The 17,441-nt window shown below is 42.1% G+C and overlaps 1 protein-coding gene across 4 annotated transcripts; it reads left to right on the forward strand.

The window, feature by feature from the left end:
- The first annotated feature begins 63 nt into the window (after window positions 1-63).
- On the forward strand, window positions 64-17,280 carry LOC147039101 (uncharacterized). 4 transcript variants are annotated; one of them, XM_085903086.1, is made up of 24 exons: window positions 64-1,036; window positions 1,108-1,371; window positions 3,426-3,587; window positions 6,242-6,469; window positions 6,742-6,828; window positions 6,928-7,097; window positions 8,063-8,153; window positions 10,477-10,533; window positions 11,880-11,966; window positions 12,255-12,500; window positions 12,591-12,708; window positions 12,796-12,923; window positions 13,026-13,222; window positions 13,293-13,425; window positions 13,512-13,728; window positions 13,930-14,066; window positions 14,127-14,230; window positions 14,430-14,622; window positions 14,692-14,895; window positions 14,983-15,108; window positions 15,177-15,347; window positions 15,822-16,022; window positions 16,136-16,282; window positions 16,376-17,280. In XM_085903086.1, exons 2-24 carry the CDS (start codon window positions 1,300-1,302, stop codon window positions 16,526-16,528), a joined length of 3,429 nt encoding a protein of 1,142 aa, XP_085759212.1. In that variant the 5' UTR covers window positions 64-1,036; window positions 1,108-1,299; the 3' UTR covers window positions 16,529-17,280. The 4 variants fall into 4 exon arrangements, with proteins under 4 accessions (XP_085759212.1, XP_085759213.1, XP_085759216.1 ...); XM_085903087.1 differs by lacking the exon at window positions 64-1,036 and having other exon boundaries at window positions 1,076-1,371; XM_085903090.1 differs by lacking the exons at window positions 64-1,036; window positions 1,108-1,371 and adding an exon at window positions 2,754-2,790.
- Window positions 17,281-17,441: the final 161 nt, after the last annotated feature.

Genomic DNA, 17,441 nt, shown 5'->3' on the forward strand with positions numbered 1-17,441 from the left:
GACATTCCACACAAAAAGGAGAACTAATCGTATTCTGTACTTATCCTGGTTATGAAGTACAAAAAAAAACAACAACATTTAAGCTTTACCACCAGATGGCAACCAAACCTAAAAATGCATCCACTGTCACACCGGATGAGATGGAAAAAAATATAGACACATTTGTCCTGTTGTCTGGTCTGGAAAAAAACTTCTACATGTATCTTAAAAATTTCAAAATAGGTTTACATTACTTTTTGCTCATGATGATGGAATTAAATGTGCTACAGGGCCGTCCTACTGTGACTTGTGGAAATGGTTTTCTTAGGGAAATGGTACGGGGCCAGATCCCTGCTGGAGAAACTGTAGAAAAAGGGTGTGACAAAGCCATTCTTCTTCAATCTGCAAAGTATTCAGTTGAATATTTGCTCTTGATATGCTTGGAATGGCAGACTGCCTATTTAAACATCCGGACAGAAGATGTGCTGCATATGATGCATCGCTAATGTAGAATATTGACAAAAGCAACAGCTATTCATCAAATTTTTTTTAAGCCAAATAAGAGTAGCGCAGTCATAAACTGCTATAAATTCAGAGACCTGAAATGTTCGACAATCTCCCGATGATCTTCTGAATTTAAATATCAGAGGTCAAAGAGTGACTTGGTGTTAGTTCTACTGCAAAACTATTTTGCCAATGGGTCAAAGTGGAAATGATACGAAGCAAAAGAAAAAGAATGTGCATCGTAAGACTGTATGTGCTTGCTTTCAGCAGGCACCTAATAAGGGTTGATGGCCAGCCAGCTTCGAGGCATGTGATGAGCTAAGATCATCCATCATCAAAGGAAGTTCACAGATCCTGGAGCTTACCTGATGCACTTTGGCAAGGACTAAAGCCCCATCGCATTCACAGTAAAGTGGCTAAAACCAGTAAGAACTCCAAAAATAAATATCTTTTGAAATGAAAGTGAAGTACGGCAATAATATTGAACTCTACTGTGATTTGCAAATCAAGACAAAAAAGGCGTACGTGCGTGTGCGGTGGGGGGTCCAATGAGGTAAACGGGGGGGGGGGGCATGCAAGTTGATTCCTGTTTTCTTTTTAACACATCACACTCCCTTCCTTTAGGTTGGCTCGCAGACTCAACACGGCGCTTTTGCAAACCTTCTCCCTTTCCATCTGTCCTGTCTCGCCTTCTGTGCAACACACAAATCCTCCTTCAAATCTCAAAAACACACACACACAGACAGACAGGCCGGGTGCATTTCCTCCTCAACGCCTGATGGCTGAAGACAGGATGGGCTGCTGGGAGCTGTGAGGATGGAGAAGAAAGTGTGTGTGATCCAAACGGACTTCCATCAATACCGGCCTACCGTCAGACCTCTGACGCATGTAAGAAAGCGACTCTTCTCGTCTTCCCGTGCTCATGTCGATTTTGGATGTGCAGATTGTCTGAAGCCAAAGAGGGGGTGTGTCTTGTTCGCTACAGTACATCGAAGAGCAAAGAGGTCAAATTTTAAGGCCTGAATGTTTTTCATTTGGGTATTTTTGAAGGAAAAAGCAAGTTGCGTCTTCCTCGCTTTGCCTTGTGTCCAACCCACACACATAGACATGCGGCAAAAGAATGCAAACACTGACAGAATGACAATTGTTGGTGCTTGCGGGTATATTGAGTTGTTACGGCCCACATTGAATGGGGAAAAAACATTGTCATAACGCCTTTTTAAATTCTTTTTCTGACATTAATTTTCACAAATCTCTGTTTGGTGGTTGTCTAAGGAACTGTCTGCGGGCGGGCCCTCTGTCCCAAAAACAACAATTTGAATTTCAGCGGGCCGCAAATCATTTGCTCCATTCTCTCTTTCGGCCATTCGACGTGTACTTTGGCAAATTGTAACCCTTTTAGCATGTCTTTTTTTTCTTTTTTTTAACCAGAGGAACGTCAATTTTTTTAAAACTGTTCTTCTAAAAAACAAAACATGGAGAATTGTCATCTCGCAAACATTCCACCCACTACCAAAAAACCTTTGCTTGTATGGCATCTCCTATTCAACAATTTTTTCAGCCCCGCAAAAACAATGGGCAGCTTTTACGGCTTTATAATATCAACAGAGATGGCTTCTTCATAATGACTTCCCAACAATCATGTCATTGATCGGATTTATTTTCCTACCTGACCTGCGGCCAGTCAACTGCACGAAATGCCACGTGCTTCACTGATCAAAGCCAGCAACCGCGTTCCTCCTGACCTGACCTGGGCTCGGGGTTCAGCCAGAGGCCAGGCCTCACCCCGCAGTCCCCTCACCTCAAGCAAGAGTCTCAAGTGTGCACTAAAATCTCACTTAAGCACTTATTGGACCCTAAAAGTCATCTTTAATGGTGGCCGGCTGACATTCAGATTTAATTTGAGCATCTACGATTGGGTGACGCTGCTCCAAAGCCAGTAGCATGTGAAGCATGCAGGTGTGAAGAAGAACTCCAATGCCAGACAGCTGCTCAAGTGAGAGAATGGAATGATGGAATTAATCCTCTTGGAAGCATGCAGGGGGAAAAGACTTTCCTATTTTATACCACAACTGGTTTTATAGTTCCATCAATGAGATGGAAAAAATGAGTTTGTCAGGGAGTCTCTATTTTCCAGTGTCCATCCATCTATCAACCACCAAGACAGAGAGATAAAGATCCTGTTTGATTTGTTCTTATTGATTGAAAGTTGTAATTGTGTGAAAGGTGAAAGCACTGACGTGTAACACTTCGCTGCATTGGCGCCAAGACTGAGAGCCAGCGCCATGTCAAATCTTGCGCTGACAGGTAAATATTGAGAATTTCAAGTACTGTAACTACAGGCCGGGGTATGTTCAGTGATGCGCACACGTCTTAAATCTAATTCTGACACCATGGCAATTATGGACGCACGTGTGGAAGATGATGTTTTGCCCATATCATTTCCCACTGACAGAATGTAAAGTTGGTTGTTGATCACTGTCCGGATTCAGCTAATGACAGCTTGTTTCCCAAAAGTACAGACCCCAGATTCAAGCAGGGACACGTTTTCCTGCGAGCCTTTGCTTTCATTCACTTTCCTCTTTTGAACTCTCGTTTAATCTTGCACTTTAAAATCAACTCACACCTGTTTTTTCTTTTTTTTTACCAAAAGAAAGTTAGTTGGATAGGCTACAAAACAAACTAGTTTTGAAATCAGAGTAGTAAAAAAATGTTCAAATATTTTAAAGAGATGAATGGCAAGCAATATTTATTTTTGTAATTTTAGTAATGATACAAAGTCGATGCAAAATGTGTCTCGCGGGCCACAAAAAAAAATGATGTGACGGGCCGCATCTGGCCCTCGGGCCTTGAGTTTGACATGTATGAGTTAAGCCCTGTGTCTTGAAATTAAATGGAACAGTTTGAAATGTATTTGTGACGTTTTGATTTTGTGTTCCCAGGTTGGGCCCTTGACATTGCAGCCGGAAGAGATGAAGGACAGAGAGGAGTTAAGAAGGACCAGGGAACAAAATGAACGGCTCATTTTAATGCTTCGGGAGCTAGAGCGTCACAACTTGAAGCTTAAGAGGGAAAAGAATGATGCGGCTTCCAAATATCACACTGTGAGTTGACTTCTTCGACTGTTTCTTCAGCTACTTTTTTGCTTGAGCTGAATTTGAGCTTTGGGTATCCTCCAATTGGGCCGTATTGTTCCTTTTCTAAAGTGTGTGAATTAGCTGTTTGTTTTTTTCACAAGATAATGACAAACATCCCTTTCTTTTCAAAATTTGGGCAAATGGAAAGTAAACGTGGGATCAGATAGATAAAGTATCCAGATGTGTGGAAAAGAGCAATTCATGCTCAATCAGTGTTCTTGGGACAAAAAAACTTGAAAGGGAATGATGAATGATAGTGGAGAACCAAAGAGACAAGTGAGGAGAGGCTAATGACAGTTTGCAAAGATCAAATGAATAATTGGCTATGGACATCATAAATAGGAAATTGTGGCCCTGTGAGAGCTCCAAAGGCATGATTGTCTTTTATTTTTTTAAATCGCAATACTGTATAAAAAATGGGTGGAGTCAACAAAGGTGTAACCAGATGTAAATACATGGAAATAAAATCTCAGATGTTATGTCATCTCATATCCAAGACAATCTACCGCAAAAATATGAATAGATATATATATCTCTTCAATTTTGGACTGCTTATTTTTAAGCATTCTCTCTCTAGCCTAACTGTAGCTGTTTTGACTTGACTGTAACATTTCGAGGAATGTCATTTGTTTGCCCAGAAGCCAGTGGTTGATTCTGCAACAAAGCACTTAAGCTAGTGCATGGTGAGAAAAGTCAACTTGCTTGAATGGCAAATATGAAAGCCTGGTTGTGGTTAAGTCAAAGGTTTATATCGTGCTGTGATAACTACAGAGTCGTGCTTATGGGAAAAAGGGTTAGGGTTAGTCACAATACCTGTTTGGCAAAAAGAACAAGATGCACACCATCCATTGTGTTGTACCCACATTGCGCAAAGCATAATAGGCCCTCAGTGTTCTTCCTTGGGGAATTCGATATTGTGGGTGGCCATGTGGGTGTGAGACATTTATGGCGGTTTTAATCAAGAATGAAAGGAGGATGGACATTTTGCAATCTCAATTCTTGTTTTTGCCAGTGTGTTGTATGCTTTCACCAGGGATATATTTCTATGGCATATTTTCGCCTCATTTGCCTTCCAATGACATCATCATTTGTTTGATCACAAACGGACACGAGAGGTTGCTGATTGTTACTGGCAACAAGCTGGATAAACATATGACGGACGGACATGTTTGGATGACATTAGAAGAGGCAATACGAGAAAAATCTGCTGGATCAACATCAGTGAGCGAATTATTATCGTTATTTCACAGCTGCACGTCTTGAGATACCAAAGAGGCAATCAATTAGAGCCATTCGAAGAAAGAAAAGCAGTGTTTTGTTTGTCTCGAGGATGTCTTTAAGGTGTCCTCAGCTTCCCCGCTTCCTCTTAGCTGACACAGAAGAGACTAAAAGAAGCCAAGATGACCCCGGAACACAAGCGGAACCTGATGAGCTAGACTGGGATGGCTTTGGCACCACATTGGACAACAGAATACAAAGTGTAGGTACATGCTAATCATTGGTGGCACGTCAGTGATGATTTTGGGGACTTATATATTTTATTCTCTATTTTTATTTTACTTTTGTAATTTGTTTCAATGGGTAAGCCATTGCAGCCTCGGGTCCTTCTACTAGCAGGTCTGGTAGGCACCTTTTCGCCCTCCTATCATTTTCTAAAAATAGAAGTTGGGGAGCAGCCATGTAGAAAAGCCGACAAGGCACAGAACAAGTACTTTTATGGGAAAAAAAGACCCCGCGCATGGAAAATGGGTTGCTTGGTAATTTTACAAATGCCCACATATGAGGGTAGTGTTTTCTTTGAGCAAATACCTTGCCTGTGATGACTGCTTCATAAGAAATGAATATTATCCAGAGCAGACTTGACAATGAGGTCTTTTCACTCCTGTTATGGATGGTTGCCGCTGACCATGAGCTCCAGTGTAAGGCTGAACTGGTCTATCAGGTCAGCTCCTCACGTCACTGTGTTGATCTTTGTAGCAGAGCTATATTAAGGAGAGATTAGACTAACAAAGGGAAGGATTTCTTCTGGCTGTAGGGAGGGACGCACGTTTTGGGGTAAGTTTGTCCTGTGTGATTTTATTTATCTAGCACATTTGAAAGCCTGTTTTTTATTCAAACAATTATACTAAGTCACATTTGTATCATTGTTTTTTCACTTGTCACGATTTGAAAGATGGAAAAAGACCACAATGGATTCTAGCCATCATCTCTGTTGCATTCTATTATAATGATAATAAAAATAATTTGACGATGGTCTACTGAATCCGTTAAGGTTTCTTTTCATAAATCAGGTGGTCAAATTTATAACTTGGCTCATTGTTATTTTTGGAAAGATATGCATATAAGTCACATCAATTTTGAGCATCATTTTGAGTATTGTTTTGAGTAAACCTTTAAACACAATCTAAATGTTACGTCATAAACTTTGCATGCATGAAGTCAGTAGTGCTTTGGTGTTTGAAGACTACGTGATTTTTTTTAATGGGCACTCTTGTCTTAAAATCAAAGTAATTTTAGTCATGACACAAAGTTGATGCAAAATTTGTCTTAGAATGCAAAGCAGATTGAGATTTGCTCAGGATTGCATCAACTATTGCCATTGTGTGTGAATGAACCTTCAGGAGCAGGACACTGCCCACGTGTCAGAAGTGCGCTGTGTCCAGCTGGAGCGGACGCAACGCGAGTTGGAGCGACAATTATCTGGCTTGTCAGAGCGTCTGGAAGAAGGGGAGGTCCGTTCTACTCAGCTGACTTTCCACAGAGACAGAATGGAGGAAGAGTGTAACAGTCTCCGACAGGACCTGGACCAATTGGAGGGCGCCCTTGTTGCATGTGAACAGGATAAAGCGGTAGAGAAGCATTTGCACTTTTAGACACTCCATGATATTTTACTCACCAGAGTCTGATCTCACCAAAGTTGAATATGAGCATTCTTGAGGTATCATAAAATAATATCCAGGCAGCACATTTCACATACAAGGTCACAAAATCAAAGTTGAGAGAGTTGAAAATGGGTCTAAATTGTGGCGCAGCGGGTGTTACATATTTTCTGTGAATTTGATGGAGATGCATTTATCCATAGTTATCATTATTGTTTTGTGTTCCCTTGCTCCCATTGCAGCAAGCTATGGAGGATCTGCACAGTGAGGAGGAGAAGGTGGATCTATTAATCCAACAGAAAACCCAACTAGAGAAGAAAGTAGAAGATGTGAGTATACTTCTGAACAGAATCTGTGACCAAGAGCAGCCTTGGGAGAGTCCACCTACTCTGACAATAATTTGTGCATTGGCATGGTTTTGGTGGTAGCTGGAGTATCAGCTTGAGCAGGAGCGCCATCAGCGTGAGGAGCTGGAGAGACATCTGCATGAGGAGCTGGAGAAGAACAGTAGGAGGTTGGAGGCTGACGACGGGTGCAATCAGGAAAATCTGGAAGGGGTGGACAAGACAAAGAATGGCCCAGAAGAAGTCATCAAAAGGTCAGATTTAGATTTGCACTCATGTTTGCTTCTTGTTTGTTGGTGGCCGTTTTCTTATATCACAGTAAGGGTGTGTAAACCTTTTATATCCGCTAAAATGCTCTATACTTGCTATTATTCTTGTCAAAAAAAAACCCAACCTAGAATGGATTTTCCATCCAACTTACTACTGTGACATATTCATTTTGAAAATATTTCAAAACCACTGAACTATAAAAAACATCTTGTCATTTCCCGATAATGAACCTCTGGTGAAGCATGAACGCTTCAACTCTGACATGCTGGAAGGTGTCTCCTCCTCTGAGGTTCACTATCCACCCACATGCACTCACTCTCTCACTCAAACCGAGTCATCCACAGTAACAAGTGTCATAATACAGCCAGCCAGGCTCTCTGACACGCTCTGTGCGCACCAATGAGCACTTTAATCTGCATTCGAATGTTTCGAGCTGGCAGTGGTTATGTTCAAAGATTCCCTGTCACTGGGATCATGAATAAAAAGGAATGAGTCACTCTGTTGCCAAGCAACCCACTTTTTCAAACAGTCCATGACCTAAGTTAATATGAAACCTGTCACTCATTTTATATTTTATTGCCATTGCATATTGCTCTCCGAATATATTGTGCTTGATTATAGTTTGAGAGAAAAAAGAAATCTTCAAATCAAATAGGACATTTTCTTCCGCCAAGCCTCGTCTTGTTAACGACAGGTAATAAAGACTCCCTCCCTTCCTCCCTCCCGGGCACGTCGCTCATCACACAAATGTGATCTCTATCGTACATTTTCGCTTCATGTTCGACTTATTGACATAGCAGTACTTTGTCACTTTCAAATGTCAACTCATCAATGTCATTTGATGAAGATGAATAGAATATATATTCTTTTTTATCGAATGGCAGGAATTAAATTAATTTCTTGTTTCTCTAGTTTAAAATGAAATTCTTGATCTTTTTTGTCAATAAAGTCAGGATTTGGAAATGAGCAGTACTCTCTCGAAGCTTGATGCTCAAGAGACCTTCAACAATGGACTGCAGAAGAAGAGCAAAGAAATGCAGGTAAGATGACTGTTATGGTCCTTGTCAGAAGAAAAACGACATGACTCTTTTGAATTGATTTTACGTGTCGTATTTGATGTGGAAGATCAAAGTTTACACATTTCAAACAGGCAAACACGAAAATAAGCCCTGGCTGGGGTCATAGCTGGAGGTCAGTTGAAGTAGTTTACAAAGCAGTAAGTGATGCATTCCTGCTTTTCAACAGAGCTGCTGGGCTCAATTCACAGATCCAGTCATGTCAGGAGGAAGGTTGAAACTCAAAGTGATAAGCATCTAGTCATTCCCAAAAATGGTGTGACTTGTTAAAGGGCAAGCAGCAATTGGCTTTATTTTCAAGACCTACACTTTGGATTTTCTCTTCATTTGGAGTTGATAAAAAAAAAAAAACAACTCTTCCGTGAGCTGTAATTCAGGCCAAGAGCAAATGTCAAGAAGGTTAAACATTTCATGGTTCATTCTTTACAACAATCAGCGGTTTTAGTATGCGCTCATAAAACAGACAGGTGAGGAAGGGTCATCAAAGTCTGACAAAATGAAGTTCTTCTTACCCCAAGGGCTCTTTGGTTCAAAAAAACTTTATGGGCACTGCAGTAAACACCGTTTTGAAAATGTTCTTTCTTCATTTTTGCTGGCCTCCATTCTTCCACTTGATCAAATTATACTTCTTTGAGCCCATCATGACTAAGCAGGTCAAGAGAACCTGTTGTCACCTGCTGATCTCTCAAGCCAGGCAAACAGCCATAAAAGCCATCTGAAGACATTTAAAAAGAACAAAGTGGTAAATTCCAAGAGTGTTGCAGAGGACCTGAATTCTGCGAGCATGTGCGGACAGTATGGCGGAGGGCTCTGCAGGAGGTCCGCACGGCTCGGTGTTGACGATTGCCGAGCGTTACTCGCAGTTGTTTGGCTTATGTTTTCCCCCTTTGATGGGAATCACAGAGGATAGATAGAACTACCCACGCCTGCTGACACGGGAGAAGAGACCTTACAAAGGCCACATCTGAATGTAATTCCGACAGAGGCGCGTTTTCATGTCCTGGCTGGGAAAGGAGTACACATCAAATGAAATGCATCAAACATTTTTCATCTTGTTCAAATTCCAAGAGATGAAACTGTATGGATTCACCGCATTATGTGTTGTGTGAAAGCCACAATGTTTATTTTATGGTTTAGGCAAGTAGAAATGTGAATGGTGCAAGAAACCAAGCACACACAAGGGGGTGTGGACTGGAAAGGACTGCGGGGCTTTAATAGTGTGTGTTTGTAGGCATTCGTGTGTGTGTGTGTGCGTGTGTGCGAGAGAGCGAGCGACAAGTCAGTCAGTCAGTCAAGCTGCTGTGCAACCATGGCTGTTCTCTCTGCAGAGGTCCTTCGCTGGCATGTGAGTTGATGACTTTTTAAGGTGTTTTAAATTATTCAAAACCTGGCTCCATCTTCAAGAGGCTAGAGAATTAAAAAAAAAAATGGACTAGGGACTAAAGGACACAAAATATCTAGAATGTTTTTGCGGAGGATATTTGCATGCATTCAAGATTATCAATCAAAACGGTGTGTGTGTATTTTTTTTTGAGAATGCCTTTTAGTTTTTGGGAAGTTGTGGGTAGCAACCGAATGTCTTTCACCCGTGTTGTTACGGCTCTTGGCTACGCGCCCTGTCAAAGTCATTTCCTGACAATATGACACTGGATCGAGGTTGCAGATAACACAGGAACATGACACAACATGGGGAGAAGAACAACTCTCTGAGGAACTGGCAATTTGATTCTTATTAGTCAAACTAAATTGTGTTTTGGCTTGAGGTTAACTGTTGAAAGCATTGTGGATGATTTATTGCCAATCCATCATTATGCTTTAATGCTGTTCTCTGATCTGACCTTGCACATTTGTGGGTTGCATGAAGATGTTTTATGAGTGATGGGGCCAATACAACATGATCTCTGTGGGTGTTATGCTGTTAGAAAATTTCATGTATCATTCAGTAATTGTATAAATTCCTGCATTTGCTTGTCAATATCTGCTTGAAGTTGAAGGAAAAAAAAATCCCACAAATTCTTCAAATGTTAGGATTGGTTCCAAAACCCGACATAGTAGAGCCTGCCCTTGGTCAGAATACCAACAATGACTGTGGCCTCAGACATTCTTGCAGTAAATTGCTACCTGAGTAAAAAATCCAGAAACATTCCAAATCCCCAGAGAGTGTCAGAAACCAACTGAGTCCAACTGCCCTGAAATAACAAACCATCTACTGGACTGATGCTCTCATATCGCCAATATGTTATACTTGTTTCGCCGCACTAAATCTATTCCAACTGTGTCTCCATAGGCCCGAATTGAGGAGCTGGAAGAGGAACTTGAAGCTGAACGAGCCATACGAGTCAAGGTATGATGCACGACTGTCCTCGCCGAAAATGAGATAAGGATCACTGAGCCAAATGATCTACGGAAGACGCACACCTGTTTCTTATGACACATTTTGCATATTTTTTAGCAACATTTCAGCGATCGGTGGAAAAAAGCCTAAAGCTTGGTGGCCGGCCTGGCTTCTATAAAGCCAATCTACCAAGGCGGTCTATTTAAGTGCTTGTTGATGTGTGGATTTAAGCCGCACAACTCTTAAGACTGAAAAGTTGCATGTTCTAGTAGCAAAAAAACCCTGACATATTTGAGAGTGGGCCCTTGGGGGATGTTTTGCTCCCCTCTCCCCATTCTGGGTGGTATTTTATTTGTTATGGGATACCTAAAGCCACATGACTGAAGATCGGAGCAAGTGAGGACTTGCCTTGCTTGATCTGTTCCACAGGAAGATCTCAAATAGAGCATTACTTCACCACAAAGAACAGCTCCTTATTGTTTCATTCAGCCTTGCAAAAAAGTGAGATATCACCAGGAGACAACGGCTGACAGACACAACGACTGTTGTTCTCATGGAGGTTTCGACCTCATGGAATGTTAACTTTTATCATCAAGAATACCGTAATTTCTGGATGATAAGACACACCAGCTAAAATGAGGGGCAACTCCTTTTACGTTCATATATAAGACTCACTGGACTATAGGCCGTAGATGTTTTAATGTTTTATTTATATGCACAAATATCCTAAAAATCTGGAAAAATCCATAGGTTCAAAGCATGTGAAAAATACGGTAATTATCTTCCATGTGGTTGACACGTTGGAAGCTTAGACAATCATCCATTTCTTACTGGATTGATAATCACATGGCTCCGGTGAGACATGTTTGTTTCAGCATGCAGCAAACCAAGGTGAATGTCCACAGACGTGTATACATACCAGGCTGAGGTAGCTGTTGAAGGATTGCTCCAAAATAGGGTCGCGTATATGTTTTCACTTGTGCCTTCAGGTGTGTCTTTACTGGTATCAAGGATTTTACAGCTTTTTACAGGATACTTTGTCAACCTTGTGTCCTTAAAACAGGTGTGAAATAGATGTAAAAAAACATGTAAGATGGTTGTGTACGTAATAGTTCAAGATTAGAAAAGTCTTTTGTGTGACTTGTAAGTCTTTTACAACTATGGTTGGGACTTCAGTTGGGTCAGTTTACATTTTTGCATTCACTGCTTAATTTCGATAAGGGGCTTTTAATGTAACATTTTATAATGGCTAAAAGCGTGTACACATCACAGGGTGATTTTGACAACACGTTTTGAATTTAGTTTGGAAATAGAATTATAGATATAAAAAGGTTTTTTTTAAAACTATTTGACAGGTGGAGAAACAGAGAGCAGATTTAGGCAGGGAACTCGAAGAGCTCACGGATCGACTGGAGGAAGCAGGTGGAGTCACCGCCTCGCAGGTAAAAAAACCAAACCAAAACATTTTGACATAGGCCTACATTGGAACAAGCCCCGTGGTTGGACTTCCTGGAGTCATTCAAGGATATCGAGCCATCAGTAGTCCAGCTGTACAGTTTTACTGAGAGCTAAATATGATGTTTATGCTTTCAAGAAACAGATGTTTTAAATTTGCACTCATTCTCCAAATACAATTATCTGGCTTAAGTCATCAAACTCACCCTAGTCCTAGAAGAATACAAAAGAAGTCGATAGAACTTCAAAAATACCACAATTTGTGTGATTATCAGCTGGAGATAAACAAGAAGCGAGAGGCGGAGCTGCAGCGTTTGAGACGAGACCTGGAAGAAACATCTGTCCAGTCAGAGATGCTGGCTGTCACCCTGAAGAAACGCCATGGCGATGTCATTGCCGAGCTAAATGAGCAGTGCGAGTCCCTACAGAGGACCCGGGCCAAGTTGGAGAAGGAGAAGCAAAACCTGAGAATGGAAGTCGACGATCTGTCCACCTCACTCGAAGGTCTACAAAAAGCCAAGGTTAGGGGACATGGAAAAACTGTTTCAACTAAAGTAACTTAAGCCATATGCTGTTCCCGTGTGGACTCGCGTGTTCCTGTGTTACCGCAGATGTCCTCAGATAGCCAGATGAAGAAATTAGAAGAACAGCTCTACGAGGCCAACAGGAGAGGCGATGACCTTCAGAGGACACTCACTGAACTCACTGTGACCAAGAACAGACTCACAGGTACAGTTAAGAGAGACCTTCTTCATTTCGTGTCAATTTAGTCAAACTAAATCGTCTAAAAAAAAAAAATCCCATTTGCCTCTCAAGCCGATAATACAGACACAAGTCGACGATTGGCAGAGGCCGAGAACAGATCTGGCCAGCTGAGTCGTACCAAGTCTCTTCTCCAATCTCAGCTGGAGGAACTGAAGAAACAGCTGGATGAGGAGGTCAAAGTAAATGTCGCAGTGTGGATTTACAAAACTCCCAAATTCAAACGGAAATTAAGTATTGAATGTGGCAAGTGAAAAAAATACCAAGCATCTTGCGTTTGCCAGTGTAAGCAGGCAGTCAGCGCGAGTCTGAGCTCGGTGCGGCAGGAGTACGAGGGGCTCAAGGAGCAGCTCGAGGAGGAGCAGGAGAGCAAGCAAGAGCTGCAGCGGCTCGTCTCCAAACTCAACAGTGAGGTGACGCACTTGAAGACCAAACACGAGGCAGACTCCATCCAGTATGCCGACGAGCTGGAGGAAACCAAGTAGGTCAAGTTGATCCTGGCAACTGTGCTGCGTTCAGGTCTACTGCACTGAATAATTTTTGTGTCACAGAAAAAAATTGGTATTGCGCTTGCAAGAGGCAGAAGAGGCGGTGGAAGCCACACAAGCTAAATGCTCTTCTCTGGAGAAAACCAAACAGAGGCTCCAGGGAGAGGTGGAGGAGCTCTGTATGGACCTGGAGAAGGTAGAGCAGAGCCACGTGGACATTTGGACCGTCCATAGCAGTCCATGATGATCACATTTCAACGTCCACTTTGCTCTCCGTTTAAGGCGAGCGGATGTGGACAGGCTCTTGATAAGAAGCAGCGGGTTCTCGAGAAGCAACTGGGAGACTGGAAGCAAAAGTGTGAGGAGCTGGTAGCCGAGGTGGAGAGCTGTCAAAAGGAGAGCAGGCAACATGCAAGCGAGCTCTTCAAACTCAAGACAGTGCACGAAGAGTCTCTGGAGCAGCTGGAAGCGCTACGGAGGGAAAACAAGGCCCACCAAGGTAGGTATACCTTTGGATTGGACCCACCAATGGATGCCCTCAAAATTCAAAGAATTGATTTAAATGATTCATAATTCTCCTCAATAATAATCAAACTTTCAAATCCCCAAGTACTCCGTCGTTCCCACAACTTGATGTGAACACAGGAATAAAATGAATAAGAATTCAAGTTCAGCAATAGCTCTTCATTTACAAACACAGAGGAGATAGCTGACCTCACGGACCAGCTCACAGATGGAGGGAAGAGTGTCCATGAGCTCCAAAAAGCAAAGAAGAAGATTGAGATGGAGAAAGAAGAATTACAGGCATCACTGGAAGAATCTGAGGCAGCTTTAGAGGTACAGTACAGCTATTCATTCCCCCAAAATAGGATCAAGTTGGATGTATTCTTTTTTTAGGCGGAGGAAACCAAGTTACTGAGGATGCAGCTGGAGTTATCTCAGGCCAAGTCAGACCTGGAGCGCAGACTTCAAGAGAAAGAAGAAGAGATCGATGCCGCTCGGTACCACGTCTCTAGAATCTCTGTCCCGCTCACACACTATGTTCCTCTCTGCCTTTAATACTGTCCTCTATTTCCGTTTCAAATGTTCAACCTACTACAGAGGTAAGCTCTGTCTCTTCTGCTTCCTCTTCATTCAAAAAGAGCAACGACACGTATAACAACATTGATGATGAGGTCACTCTGATTTCTTCTTGATCAGAAAAAGCCACCAGAGAGCCTTGGAATCCCTACAAGCCACTTTGGATGTGGAGATTAAAGGTCGGATGGAGGGAACAAAGCTCAAAAAGAAACTCGAAGCTGATGTCACTGAAATGGAGCTTCAAGTGGATCTTCTAACCAAGAGCAACGCCGAGTACAGCAAGAGCAGCAAAAAGACACAGCAACAGATCAAGGTTGGATGACCACCACCACCAGTGTTGTGCTACTTCAACAACTTATAGGATGACTTCTTTATTCTTTAGGAGCTCCAGGCTCATCTGGAGGAGGAGCTGAGGGCCCGTGAGGAGCACAAGGAGGAGATGTTGGCCTTGGAGAGACGTTGCGCTCTGCTGGCTAGTGATGGAGAGGAGACTCGCTCGGCCTTGGAGAGTACCGAGAGGGTTCGCAAAGCCTTGGAGATGGAGCTGCGAGATTCCAATGAAAAATATAGCGATCTCAATAACCAGGTGACCAGAGAGATTGCATGAGATATTAACCCACTGAACGATCATCAGTTAATTGATCATCCTGTAACCTGAACTCCTTCTGTTTAGTTCCAGCCGGTTCTGAGCGGCAGGAGAAAACTCGAGGTGGATCTCCAAGCTCTACAACATGAGCATGAGGAGCTCCAAGGAGAAATGAGGGGACTCGTAGACAAGTCCAAGAAGGCCAGCTGTGAGGTAAAGCATTTACACGAGAGGAAATCATGAAGATATCAAGTGATCAATAAGGTATTGAATATGCTCAGTTGGCCCGAGTGGGGGAGGAGCTACGCCTGGAGCAGGAGCACACGCTCCAACTGGAGAAGATGAAGAAAGGTCTTGAGGCTCAGGTGAAAGACATGAGTACCAAGCTGGAGGAGGCAGAGCAGATGGCGCTAAAAGGTGGCAAGAAGATGATCCAAAAGTTGGAAGGAAAGGTCAGTGACTCACCTCATTTATAACTCAATGAGGTGTTGCTTGAGGAGCAATTCTGGAGTGATGGAAAATGAAGCTTCAATTTTGCTTCATGAAACAGTTTTTGTATGGTTTTCTTTGACTCCTCGAGATAACCCTTTCGGTTTAACATTGGGCTGAAAGTAGCGATGGGAAAATCAAGCTTATTCATCCACACAAAGTACATGTAAAAAAAGTCGAAGATAACAGATTGGAAACACGGATGTTCCTTCCATAATGGTCACCATATGAAATCTGAAAAAACAGATGTTACTTTTTAATCTGTCTGTGCCAGCATGGCAAGGAAATACTTCTTTTGTGGTTTGGGTTTTGTGGCGTAAAAGGAGGTGAAAGGAAAATCTCATGGCGTTCTTGCGAAAAGCAGGACAAGAGCATCGCCGCCCTCCAGTGTCCCCTGCTGGAATTGCAGAGTTCTTCAATCGATGTCGCGTTTGCAGGTGAAAGAGTTGGAACTGGAGCTGGAGTCCGAGCAGAAGCGACATGCCGAGACGGTGAAGACGCTGCGGAAGAATGAACGCCGGCTTAAGGAAATTGTTTTCCAGTCTGAGGAGGACCAGAAGAACCAGCAGAGAATGCAGGACCTGGTGGAGAGGCTGCAGAACAAGATGAGGGCTTACAAGAGACAAGTGGAAGAGGCTGTATGTGTGGTTTTACAATAAGATGATTCCAATTCCTACGGAAAAAGCTGACGTCAAATTCAAATTGCATGGCATAGTTTCATCATATTTTTGATTTCTCCAAAATGCTTCAGGAGGAGCAAGCCAACATGAACTTGGCCAAGTACAGAAAGACGGTCCATGAGCTGGATGATGCTGAGGAACGAGCTGACATAGCTGAGTCAGCGCTTACTAAGATAAGGACCAAGAAGAGAGGCAGCTTCAGCAAGGGATACTCCTCTGTAAGTCATATCACTCTCTCGCTCTCTCTATCTATATATCTAAAATATGTAATCCTCAAATGTGTACGGTGTATTTTGGTGGGCCACCCGCAGGGTTACAGTACCCCGTATCCCAGTCTGGTGCGCTCGGCCAGTTCCGTGGGCTCTGAGGGTCGAAGCGAGAAGATCCTCAACGACGACGGCGAGTCGGTCAGCTCTCTCATTCCGGCTTATCTCAATTCCCTCAAGAAGCTTATGGTCGACTAGAAAAGACGTTTTCTACGACGTGACATCACTCAAATCTTGATGCCACCGGAAGAAATTACGTTCACTATGAAGTCGAGAGAGAAAAGTAAGACTGAATATTGTATTTTTCCTCCACTTTCACTTATTGAACAAACCCCAGTATCTCTTTTTTTGTCACAAACACTTTTTTTAAACTCACTTCATATTATCCTGTACCTCTACTATTGATAGTGACATGAAATAAGATTTGAAAACAACATATAGCATAATTCTTCATACAATTGAGTGGCCTTTGTTTTATTAGAGGCCACAGCCAATTGAATTGCAGTGTGTTATAATTTACACTTAATACATGTCTGTTACTGTTGACGATTTAAATGTGAGTAGCACTTGAAACGTCAGATGTGGAGCATTTATTAGCGACCGTGTTTTTGGCTATTCCTGGCATATTGGTTTGAAAATGCAAAAATAAGTGTAATGAGGTGAAATCATCATTGAAGATGTCGGAGAAACAAAAAATGAATTGAATTGTATATTTTGTTTCATTTTGAACACTGCATAAACTAGCAGGTGGGTGCAAAGTGACATTTCATGGTTAACTGATTCATATGGAATTTAGATTCATTGAAACCGAAAAAATATTGAATAATATTACTTTTATTTTGAAGCACATCTTATTACCGCCCTTGACTGTAACAAAAGTTGACCAAAACATTTTATTGTTGAATGTGAAATGTCTTTTTTTGGAAATAAAATCTGTTCTTAGAGTTGTTTATTGTCCCACTTATCAATCTGACTTTTGTGCTTTAAGGTTTAAAAGCAAAAACGGGACGGAGAACCTCAGGTGTTGTACTTTGTGAAATTTGTTCTGGTAGAACAAAAATAGTCACTGTTTGAATTTTGAGGAAAGCATCATTCATACTATCCTTGAAAT

Source organism: Syngnathus leptorhynchus, chromosome 22 (genome assembly GCF_054491065.1).
Source record: "Syngnathus leptorhynchus isolate UIUO chromosome 22, UIUO_Slep, whole genome shotgun sequence".
Taxonomy (NCBI): domain Eukaryota; kingdom Metazoa; phylum Chordata; class Actinopteri; order Syngnathiformes; family Syngnathidae; genus Syngnathus; species Syngnathus leptorhynchus.

Excerpts from the sequence above, each read along its gene's own strand:
- LOC147039101 (XM_085903086.1), top strand. The coding sequence starts at position 1,300 with ATGGAGAAGAAAGTGTGTGTGATCCAAACGGACTTCCATCAATACCGG. Across the intron at positions 14,067-14,126 it reads AATCTGAGGCAGCTTTAGAG|GCGGAGGAAACCAAGTTACT; the intron begins GTACAGTACAGC and ends TTCTTTTTTTAG. Across the intron at positions 14,896-14,982 it reads ATAGCGATCTCAATAACCAG|TTCCAGCCGGTTCTGAGCGG; the intron begins GTGACCAGAGAG and ends CCTTCTGTTTAG.